At 42.6% G+C, this 12,093-nt stretch overlaps 1 protein-coding gene across 11 annotated transcripts in view; it reads right to left on the bottom strand.

Moving 5' to 3' along the window:
- Nucleotides 1–442: 442 nt before the first annotated feature.
- Nucleotides 443–12,093, bottom strand: part of adgrb3 (adhesion G protein-coupled receptor B3) — a 113,152-nt gene continuing 101,501 nt past the window's right edge. For 4 of the 11 annotated variants that reach the window (XM_053875157.1, XM_053875159.1, XM_053875161.1 and 1 more), the window contains 8 exons: nucleotides 11,798–11,896; nucleotides 11,404–11,575; nucleotides 10,348–10,443; nucleotides 9,745–9,784; nucleotides 6,651–7,321; nucleotides 6,543–6,578; nucleotides 5,661–5,765; nucleotides 449–2,597 (listed from right to left, as the gene is read on the bottom strand). In XM_053875157.1, coding sequence (XP_053731132.1) covers nucleotides 2,406–2,597; nucleotides 5,661–5,765; nucleotides 6,543–6,578; nucleotides 6,651–7,321; nucleotides 9,745–9,784; nucleotides 10,348–10,443; nucleotides 11,404–11,575; nucleotides 11,798–11,896 — 1,411 coding nt within the window. In that variant the 3' untranslated portion in view covers nucleotides 449–2,405. Of the gene's footprint in view, nucleotides 2,598–5,660; nucleotides 5,766–6,542; nucleotides 6,579–6,650; nucleotides 7,322–9,744; nucleotides 9,785–10,347; nucleotides 10,444–11,403; nucleotides 11,576–11,797; nucleotides 11,897–12,093 lie in introns of all 11 variants that reach the window. The other 7 variants (XM_053875152.1, XM_053875154.1, XM_053875163.1 and 4 more) reach the window with 5 other exon arrangements.

The raw sequence follows: 12,093 nt of genomic DNA, 5'->3' as shown, positions 1-12,093 counted from the left end.
CCTCCCAACTGCGCTGGCTGTACTTGGTTTCTTCTGAGCGCTCTGGTTTCCTCCCACCATCCAAAACTAGATGTGAATTGGTACCTAGTCTGTGTATTACTGAGGGACACTGTCTGTCTGTGTCCTCTCCCTGAGTGACTGGGGTAGACGCCACCCAACATCACGATAAATACGTCTACGATGATACTAAAATATAGGAGATGTATATGTTTTAGTCATTTTTTGTGGTTCTTTACAGTTGTTTATGTCATCACAAATTCAATGTGCCTCAAATTTCATGGCGTTGAATTGGATCCATTTTGTTCAGGGAAGCTAGTGCAACTAGTTAGTTGTAATTCCTCATCGGCCTGACGCTCTCCACCTGTGGATCATCCTCTTATAGATAGTTTAGACAGTTAGACGACTCACTCTTGTGTCTGACAGCTGTACTGGCTTCTGTCCCCCCCCCCGCAGGGCGTTTCCTCTCCTGCCGCAGAACATGGTTCTGTGGCTGCGCTGGTGGAGGCATTTGAGTCGGAACTCATTACGCTGCAAGAGCTTTGTGTCGGAAGGAAACGTCTCAATGAACTTGTTCACGGCGAACAACTCTCAGAAGTCCACATTAGGCTGACAGACTGTCCAGCACTGCTTACCTCACCTCCCTCTTGGGTCGCTTGATCACTTTTTCTTCCTCCTTAGATTCGTGAGAGGAAAAGAAAAAACTCTCTCATCACTTCCACTTTCTTTCAGGAGCAATTTCAGTTTTCTGCGTGATGTAGTTGTGTTTTTAGCAGGGCGCGAGTGGAGGGTTGACGTGAGTAATTGTCACTACTGTTTGTGCAGGGTGAGGGGAGTCGGAGCCATAAAACACAACATGTACTGTAAGAAAATGGGAGGGATGGAAATGGGGAGTTTCATCCCCTCTCAGCTTGAGCACTGGCTGAACTTGGCTGTGAAACCAAGTGGCATTTGGTGTGGAGCCATGTATGTGTATCCTTTTCTGACGGGATTCAAAGCCACTGGAAACACCTTTCTGAAGTCAGCAATTCATATTGTGAATCCGACATTACTTTTCCTTTGGAGATGGCATTGATACATATGTTCATGCCAACCTTTTCTCCTCACCTCTCACATAAGCCATTCCTCTGATGCAGCTCTTTCTAATCCTCCACTCCCAAAACAGCATGAGCATCTTTTCCTCTGCTGCTTCTTCTTCTACTGTCTTGGTGTCAAACCTAACATCATGGCAGGCCTCACTACTGTTATAGCTGCCACTTGATGGAGGAGATCAGTCTTCTCCACCTGCACTACCCTGCCTTCACTCTCCTCTTCACCTACATTACTCTTGAGAATCTGTTTTCACAGACTCGACTCCATCCAACATGTGTGCTGCCTTGCTACTCCTGACTACAAATCACTATACTGTCAGCAAACATCATGGGCCCTGACGCTTTTTTTTTTGTTTGTTTGTTTTTTTTGAGAATCCCTGTCTGCTTTCTTGTGAAGCTTCCAAACAAATGATGCCATCTCAGTTGACATATTGGTTGCAGAGAGAAACACAACACAGAAGCAAACAGTCCCAAACACAAACACCATGAACTGGACACGAGCGCTGAAGCAGTACGAACATATTTCCTCTTTTATTTACATTCCTTTTCAAATGTTAACATTTGTTGCTATAACGTTTGATCAGGTCGGCATTTTTTTTTCTCTCTTTATCTCATTAAAATAAATTGGCACAAGTAAAACATATGTAGACAAAAGTTTATTTACACCATACAACATTTTGTTTTTTAAATATTTTATACAGAGCTGCAGATGAGCGAGCTTGCCGGGATCCTTCAAGCAGAGTCTGCAGTATTAAAGTTGTGAAATATATTATTTATATAAAAGTGAATATTATCTTTATTGCATTTAAAGCAATGAAGAATGTAGCTTGACAAACATTCATTTTTAATATGACAGAAAAAACTCTGCGCCGCCGCCCATGTTTTTTATCATAAAGTAAAAAGTGTAGTAATGGCCAAACAGACTGTTATAAACTTCTTAAAAACCTGCATAAGTATGTACATTGTGCTCCCGGATCCAGTCAAACTGGACCCGACGAAGCTGGGACCACATGGCATGTTTGTGAGGTTTAACCTATTTTTTTTTTTTTTTTAAACGGCCAATTTCTCCACAGTTGAAACACATGATGGTAAATATTGTACACCAGGCTGCCCCACACTAAGTACACTAGTGAGAATACAAAAAGTAACACTGATGTTTTTTCCCATTTTTCTCCGTTTTCGCTTCTCAAAAGTTCATATATTGTTGGCACGTAAAGTCCCTTCAGATCCTCCAGATATGTTTGCCAAGGCTGTTAGAAAAGTCTGTTGCTTTTTCTCAGTGCAAAATACATCAATGTTCTCCTCCGCACTCCTCCTCTACACCTCCGTCTGGAAGTCGCCCTCCTGGACGTCGAGGGGGAGGTTGACACACTTTTCCCACTCAGCAGGCGTCATCTCCAGTGAGTCCTTGGTGTTTGGGTCAAGTACATTCATTGTGGCGTAATTCTGATACTCACAGGCCGGGTTGTAGCTCTCCCATGGGTTCTTGTTTGGCATCATTGCCTTGTCCTGTGAAAATAACCAGCAGGGGGCGGAATTAGCAGCACGACTTCATCAGAGCGTTTTTTTTTTTATTGATCCAGTACCAGAAGCAAGATGCGTTCACTTTGCATCTCACAATAGTGAGGCTTTTCACGAATTATCATTATTTTTATTTTTTAAACGGAACTTTATTTCAGATTTTAATGAAAAAAAACTTTTAAAATTTTTTCTTTGTTTTTAACTTTTTATTTTATTGTAAATTCTCCTTTTTTTCAAATTTAAAATATATATTTTTTTGTGGGAAACATTTTCTGGTGGAAATAAAGAAAATTCTGATCTTGGTTACTGAGATAAATATTCATTTTCAACCTGTTATTTTGTTTTATTATTTATTTATTTGGAAATTATCGTTACATCTTTTTGTAAATACAGTATGACAAGATCACTGCAATATGTATAATATATCAAACTGCTAGTCTGTTTTTTTATTTTATAAAAAAAGACAGTTTTAACATGTGTTAAATGAATTTACTATGTTGGGAACTTATTTATTTAGAAATATTGAAAATAGACGTTTATATTTCATTGATTATTTTTACTTTTTAAACCAACATGAGAACAATATTCACAACTAATCGCTACATTTATTACACACAAATTCACACTACTCAGTGACGGGATGTGTGGGTCTATTCCTTCAAGATAGCTTTTAAACTCCTCACTTGCTTCTCTACGTGTTACTGACTCAATGGAGGGCGAATGAAAAGAAGGCTCTGAATGCCAATGTGCGCATGGCGCTGTCATGCGGTGTCGCCTCCACGCTCTGGCGTGTCCTGGTGTGTTCGGTTCACCAGAGCTCATCGTCAGTCCCAGAGATGCCGTTGCAAATAACTGAGAGGATCTGCTCCCTGTCGGGGAATTAAAACTGCAGCGGAATCACGCGAGGAGAAAAGTTTGCTGACAAATCCGCGACTAACTCGTCCTGACTTGTAGACTGCAGCTGGTCATTAACATTTCTGGATAACATACTTTCCCTTATATTGTCTTAGATGGGCCCGGTTGCACATTTGCAGCCGGCACAGTCAAAGTTGGACTCTGGGGACATTAGCGGCCCTTGAATTCCATACGGCCAATCGCTGAAGTCAGTCAACCGTGCCTCCTTTCTCTGGAAACTTCAGATGTAGATGCAGGTATTTTGGCGATGACACGAAAAGTTCTGTTTAGATTTCATTCCTGGTTAGTTTGACAACATTAATTTCAGGCTTGTGGAAGCGGAAACTTGAATATTTAGTTGGGACATCATTTCAAAGATTTATGTTTTTATTTGACGACCATTTGGTGAAAGTAGTTTTGATCCCAAAAGCAATGATTCTGTCATTAATATGTGGAGATTAACCACAATACTTCTGGTAAATTTATGCTATGGTTTCAGTGAATCGTTGATTTTAGCTTTTTTTAACTATTGAATCTGTTCGTGAAACACTTGTTTCCACTCGTGACTTGTGTTCTAAACCCTCAGTTCTCTACCAGCAAAAATTAAGAGTCATGGATAGTGTCTTTTGATCAACCCTTTAGAAATATTCAAGCACATTTTGAAGGTATTCCAGACACTTTCTCTCACCCAAGGCTTCATATGTTGATATGTTTTGCGCTCTATATGGACGGACGGATGGACAGACGCACGTGGGGAAGAGGATCGGAAGTTCTCTTCTCTAAATTACCAACACTGTCGCCTGTGCCGTAGTAGTCACCATGACTGTAACGTATGGGTGTTCGAGGTGCTTTATATACCAAGGGATACATTTTAGTAAACAGAACGGAAGGAGCGTCATCCAATGCAAACTCTAATCCCAACCACCGTTTCGTAAAGTCTAACGTGTGACCATGCAATGCAAGTCTGCCTTCTGAGTCAACATTACTTGACAAGGTTGCTATTTGACGCCATTTCGCTCCGCTTTCCTTTCCGCAGTATTTCCAAACACCATCGGCACAGTGGTGTAGGGTCAGGTTTAAGCCATGGTGTGGTGCTCCTTATTGATTCTTCCTTGAAATTCAACATCATGTCACTTGGTATATATAGAACCTTATGTGAGCTTCACTCATGGGTTCAACGAAAATAAGGGGAAACATTTGACTCGATTGAAAGACCTGTTTGTCAACATGAATTCTGCACCGGACACTGAAATCTGATGATAGTTGATATGTGATGCCTTAGGAGTGAAAAAGTGTTGCCCCTTCCTTTGTATATCCAACAGTAGCATATGCTTGTCTCATCGTCGAAGCCATGCAATATTATGTACACATATTACACTGACACCGGTGACCGGCTTATCTTCCGGTGTTTCGAGTGTTAGCGATGTCTGCTGTTAACTTAACTCATTTTCTAGTTAAATCATTTTTGTCGTTGAAAGAAGCTAATGTTAGACAAAAAAGTTTGATCCATGAAAGACGCTGTGGGTGACCTTCGATCTGTCGTGTCATTACTACATGGTGCTTCAGTTCTCCTGTAAATGTAATTTTTGAGCAGCCTTCAGCAGTTTTTTAAAATAAAGATTTCCCAATGATTCAAAAGTATTGGACACCATTCATCGAACGTCGGAATTTGATCGCACAACTTTAGTTTCTATTAGAAGCAGCTTCATCAACTGAAGATCTTTCGACCACCTGGACAACCAAAACGCAAACACACAATTGCATTTAGTCAACAACAAACTTATGGTAGTACTTCTGTATTGATGCTGGTAAGTTCAAGAACTGCATGCACTAATGGGAAAAAAAATGATGGGGTTGCTAAGTAGGTAAATGTGCGAGTAAATAAAAGAGCATTCATGGCCTTGCATTGGAATGGATGCATTCTACATGGTAACAGAACGTCCTTCTTACTGGCCTTGCACAAGAGCTTTCCAACACGCTCTCCCCCTGCAGCTGCTGACCATTTAAGGGAAGGGTGACTTCCACACTTTATCGACGTAACCTCTCATTTGCACAGTCACACAATATGTGTTCGGCACCCGCAGATTTAATAGCCTGCTCGGATGCCGTTGCCTGAAACTGGCTCACAGACAAACCCCACTGTTTCCTGTTACTCACCATGCTGCCCATATTTGGTATGTCTCGAAATCGGTCCAGAGTTTGAAATTTCTGATTCAGTTCCTGGAACAGCTCCATGTGTCTTTTCCTGGTGTGCATGACTTTCTGCAATGGCAAGGGGTTTCTCTTTGGTATTGACAGCCAATAATGGAAATGCATCTCCACTCACTCCAACTCTGATCAATTTGTTAGTGTCACCGCAGTTTAAGGCCAGGTTTGCAACAAATCTACTTGACTCTGCATATATCCGAGTCGCTGCCAAAATGAAGGAAACAAGACCACGGAGAGGGAGAGCTTTTTTATTCCCAACACTTTGGGTGATTTAGCGTAATTCCTCTGCAACATAAGGGAAGCCCTTATGATCATAACTTGGCAAGAAGCCTTGCTTTTAAGAGGCGGTGAGCTCATATAATGTACCCACCCGAGTGCCAAAAAATGAGGGCATTTAATGTCTGTTTCCTTTACTTTGACAAAAGTGCCATAAACTCTTTTTATATATGCAGTAAAGTCAGATTTAACAATGCAAAGGAAATGCCAAATAGGGGTTCGAATCATCGTTGAAACCAGTGGTCAAATCAGATGTGGAATGTGCAAAATGACTCCAAGAAGCAAACACTATGAAAATCAACCAACAGCTAATGGATGGAGGAGATGGAGAAGGACGAAACATGAATGAGAATCATTGCCCTGTTTGTCAGTTGACAACCTTGCTTTTACCTTAACTACACAGCACCTCCATAAATCATGTTGGGTCAAGGCTGTGTGACATCAATAACATTAGGAGGCACAACACACCAGTAAATCAAATGACAAACACAACACTGCGGAAATGGTGTCTCTCTGCATGTTGGACAAGTGGGAAGGAAACTGCTGTCCACATACCTCAAAGTCCAGATCAGAATATCTTGATTTTCTTCTCTGTAAACAAGAAAAGATGGTCATGCTTAATTTGCCGTCTTTTGGCGGATCATGCGTGTCGGTGTCCTGTACCTCTAAGGAGCTCATAGAGATTGTCGACCCTGTTTCACTTCTGGAAAGGCCTCCGTGCTCCTCCATCTCTGCTAGGAAGTTTTTGACAGCGGTGCGGGGTTCGAAGGGCAGGTTCTGCATCTGCTCGGGAGCACTCGGGTACTGTTGTTCCAGGTTCACATTCATGTGGTCCATCCCGGACGGGCTGATGTTGAAGTCAGGACTCATCTTGTAGTGCATCAGCCGCTCGTTGGACAAGGTGTCCATCGTGATGTTCATCTTGGTGTCGTCTTTTAGAAGCGTGGGTATGTTCCCCGGCACCGCTGACGCCGAGGATCGAGGCATCACAATGTAGTCTGTCTCCATCATCTGGCCCTGTGCGGGGTGGCCCTCCATTTCATGGCCACCCATGTCCTGGTCACTCTGCCGCATGGCATCGTCGGTGCACAGGTAGACTGTGCGGCGTATGTCGCCGCCACCGCTCTCCGCCATGCACTTCTCCTTCAGGTCCCCCATAGGCATGTGCAGGTTTGAAGGCTGCTGGATCATGACTTTGGATATGATGTTACCAGGCAACGTAGAGTAGTTGAGGCCCTCGGGAGCTTTCTCGTCCTCCTCGTCGTTCAGGGAAATGCGAGACAAAGTGCCTGTTATGGTGGCGGCACGACAGGATCCCATGTCTTTGTGGAGCGCTGCAGGGTGAAGCGAGAGGACGGTGAGGATAAGAGGACTGCTGCTACACGCCATGACGTCAACTCAACATATGGGCCAATATTTTAAAAACCAACCTATGAGAGTGGAATAGTGCTTGTCTTTTGATTCTTAGTGACTAAATTTGGTGTCACAATACGCAACTTGGCGGACCATAATTGGCCCCTGGGCCTGAGTTATAGCGAGTTTAGCGAACTTATCTCTCGAACGACTTGACTTGGCATATAGTCATCCTTTGCTTCTCAAGCTGACATTATCACCTCCACCAAGGAGGTTATGTTTTGGGTGGCCTTGGTTTGTTTGTTTGTCCGTGTCCAAAATAAGTTGAAAACTTATTTGGATGAATTTTTCTGGAACGAATGATTCAGTTTTGGGAGGAGTCTGGATCACTGTCTGGACACAGAACTTTCATTATTATTTTTTTTAACACTGGGAGAAGGAAGGGCCATTTTTGAGCAGGATTGGCATTTGGATTTTTTTTTTGTGAAGGATACTTTACCATCTTTACTATCCGGGAGATTGTGTTGGGGGAAGACTGACGCTGCTTGGCTGAGGTTTGCACTCTTTGAGTGTTTTTCTAGTTTGTAGTGACACGTACTTCAAGCAGTGTTCCTCCTCCTCCCCAGTGTCCGGGCTTGTTGCACCTTGTCCACCCACGGCTGCAGCCATGTTAATAATTCAAACACAATTGATCTCCCCTTAAAGCGCAGAGCCACGATAACGACACCAAGCAGCATCTCGAGACTAATGAAGCAAATGCTGCCAATTAGAGACTGACTCGATCGACTTGGCAAAACTGAACACTGTACACTATCATTTTGCATTTGCGTGTTCAACACAACAGCACCAGCTAAATTTCAGCTGCAAAAACCCAGCATATGTTTTATCCACTGAAGTAATTTATTTTCTGGGGATTTGTTTTTTTTTATTATCAATTCAACAGTCGATGAATTTGGATTAATTCCAGTGTTGTCCTGGTTTCTGACCCGCTTAGGGAATAGACAGGTTATCATTCTGGACGAAGAATATCGAATTACTTCCACTACTCCCCCAAATAATCCCTGTTTGTAAACATCTATCTCGGACTGTGTGAGTCTGGAGAGCGCATTGCCCTCTGACCACAGCACTGCAGGAGTCGGATTCTGGTCATGATTTATAAATGTGAGTCTGTGCTCGGCGTGTCCATTTTAGCTCTACAGGAAGTGTACAGCGTGAGTAACTCGGGTCACGACTCTTAAGAAAGTTCTCTGCTCTAAATAACGTCAGCCTCTGTTGTTCCTGAGTGGTTCGGTGATTCGCTGGTGGATTTAGAAACCTTGTTCATGCACTCACTTTGTATACACGTCTCTAAAAACCTCTGTAACCTTGGCAGCTTGTAACATCCTCACAAAAGGATCTTGCAGTTAAAGTGCCACATTTTATCTGACTTTTTATCTGAAGAGTTATTCATTCCCCATCCCATTTCCATTGTCACGACTGTCCCTTTGTGTTGCTTTCACATATGACGCAGTGACATTTGTTTGTGTCAGGCACGTTATAACATTCACATTAGACATGAAACCACAACTGGGATGTTATTGTCATTATATAATCATTTATTTAGTGATATTGGCGCAGTATTTTTAAGATGTAATAGTAACGCGCCATATGGTTTGGGGAAAATTGTAAACAAAACGAAAATGTATGTTCGCCTTTCTACAATCACATATAATAATATCCTTACTCACTGCATTTATTTTTGTTTTTCCTGTTGGAATATGTTGTACATATTGCATATTGCAAAAAATAAAATAAACCCAAAGAAAAGATTTGTGTTTATAATGTTTTGAAACATTAAAAATGATGATCTTTTTCTTGGAACAGAACAGTACAGAAATATATTTTCTATGGAAGTAATAATAATAATAATAATAATAATAATAATAATAATTTAAAATATGTATATTTGGCAGACTATGTAATTACTTAATAATGTATGAATAAAAAAAGATGTAGTTTAAAGGGTAAGAAGGGACAAGGAGTAGATGGTTGTGGGTTCATTTCCCAGTCGAGGAACCAGAGTGCTGGTGTCCTTAATGCTACATGGTGATCCATTGGCAGCCATTTGGATAAAAGCCTCAGCTAAATAAAGTGTGTGGAAATTAAAATAAGCAAATATATAAAATGCTTCTCATTTACATTGACTGTGACTCACGACGACATTTTACAATTATTCTCTCTGTCAAATGAGCTAAACATCTTTCCCTCATTTGTTCTCAGATTAAACTCCGTCCTTTGTTTCTGTTAAAACCCCCCATGGGGATTGTCCTCGCTTACATAACTGCAGCTATTTTTACCGTCAACCCTCTTTTGGGGTTTATGGATGCAACGTGAGGAGAATCTTGTTATCGTCCGGGCTGTTTACCTGATCTGCAAGCGATGTCCACGTCTTTCTCGAAATCCGTCTGCAGACAGAGAGCAAGGGCAGGGTCAAGATATCTGTTCCTAAATATCACGGAAGACCTGCTGCCACGTCGGCACCTCATCTGAAGAAATGAACGGTTTGGACATCACTGCGTGTTATAATGAACACGGTAAATCCAAGCAGCGCGACACGCTCTCTCAGTTATTTAAGCGGCATTAAGACCAGTCCGATGATTTGCCATTGTCAACTTGAAATGAACAGACCTGGTCGTACCTCTGAAAAGGTCAGACCGAGAGCGCTCTTCTATTACCACATGAGAAGAAGCAATAGGGCAAAAACACATGTCTGGTAATTCTAATCAAACTGAAATAAAGCCTGAGCTTCAGAGCCCTGAGAAATGAAATAGCACCTTCAACCATTTCTCAATGTGCCCACTGTAATAGAATAGCAGCGCCAGATGAATCACAAATATGCAAAGCACTAAATGAAGGTCACTTGGAGCAAGAGGTGTGTTGGTGCATCATAAATAACCAGGGAACATGAGGTCTGCTTAAATTACAGAGCGTCTAATGACTCTGGATCACAGAGGGTAACAAGGCCTACCATTATCTGAGCATGACCATTAGGGAAAGTTCCTGTTGCATCACCGCTGATCGGGTCTTGGCAGTTTCGTAGGCGACATCTGAAAGCATCTTGGACCTAAAGCGGGCCACAAAAAAACACTTTAAAGAGCTGGACAAAACACTCACCAATAGTGAGTATTTTAAGAGAGACAACCAAATAAGACTAGCATGTTATGGGTGTCAGCTAAAGCTACTTTGAGTACCTCTCGGATTTTTAATCGGTCAACCTGACAACGCTCTTGTGCTACCTTGGAAGAGGAAGGTCAGAGCTGGTACTGACATCACAGCCCAGTTCCGCACCTTCCAGTTATTTAAGTTGGGAAAACAAGATGGCGGCTTGTCCAGATCTGAGTAACTTCTTGATAAATGCGTGTGTCCGCGCGTGCCAGACGAAGCAGAAACAGAATGCGTTTGACTCTTTCAGCCTCTTTTATTCAAAATTTCTACTTCCTGTTTACGTTCGATGAAGCCATCTTGGACTGCGTTGTTGGGGTGGTGAGGATTTCCGATTTGGAAATCCTACTGTCACTCCGACACTCTATCCACACTGCTCACTTTGCTATCCGGTGAGTGGTTTGCAAACAGATTGAAGTTGTTTTTTTTACGGTTTGCCAACTCCCTCGTCAGTCATTGCAGGATGTTGTTTGGCAGAATTGTTCTTTTCTCTGGCTGGTTTTCAAATGGCTGATCAGTGGCCAAGCCATTGGTTGACTGAGGAAACTCAAAACATATACGACCAAGAGGCAGCAAACGGCACGGCATTGTGAAGTCTATATACAACTCTATAGCCATGAACGGAACCTTGGATTCCACGCAACATTTTGCACACTGTTTCTCCAGCTTTTGAGAACCGCTCTGTTATTTGGAATTCTCTCATCTTCTCTCATCCTGTGAGATTCTCCCTCTAACTAGGTTATTAAAGTGACCTAGATTTCTTCTCTCCTGCTTTTCCTCTCCTTTAAACAGTATGAGGAGGAAAAAAAAAAGTTTCTTGTCTGGTTGTTTGGAGGACAGCGAGAGACAGGACCCTCCTCACCTCTCTCCGTAGGATACAGTGCACCATCACGATGACGAAACCCTGCAGCGAATCGAAAACAGCGAAGAGAATCTGAAAGAGGATGGAGCGTTTGTCGGTCATGGCGAGCACCGCCGACATCCAGGTCAGAGCTAGAAGAGGCAGCACGACGCAGGAACTCCACAGCGAGGCCCTGAGCAGAACATGGGCAAACAAGCAAATGGGTGAGGATTACACCGCAGTGGGCCTTAACAACCAGCAGCAGCAGGGTGTTAATGCATCGTGAATTGAACATAGATGGTCTTTGAGCCGTCAGTCTACGCAGCAGTGGGTTGATTCCACAGAACGTGGCGTTTGTACGCGGGCTCTTCAGGGTTCCAGCGTTATTGATTCACAGACACTGACAGGCACTTACATTGCGTTGCTGGCTGTAGTTGCTGATAAAGCAGTTGTCGAGACAACGCCACATTTGGCACACTTGAGAGTTAATCCAGTATGCGGCTCACTCATCTGTCTGTGGGACATAGAGAGAACAACAAGATGACAAACAATGCCAACGGCCATCGCTCTGACTTTAAACTCACCCTGCCATTATAGCAACAGCAGCAGCTGGCCAAGTGTGTGTCGGCATGCATGCATGTGTGTGTGTGTGTGTGTGTGTCTCTACTTGGTCTTATTCTGCCAAAGAAATACATCCCAAGGGACATCTGA

This window comes from Synchiropus splendidus, chromosome 9 (genome assembly GCF_027744825.2).
Source record: "Synchiropus splendidus isolate RoL2022-P1 chromosome 9, RoL_Sspl_1.0, whole genome shotgun sequence".
In the NCBI taxonomy this organism is placed as follows: Eukaryota; Metazoa; Chordata; class Actinopteri; order Syngnathiformes; family Callionymidae; genus Synchiropus; species Synchiropus splendidus.
Note: the sequence above shows the minus strand (reverse complement) of the source record. Positions and strands in the feature narration are given on the sequence as shown.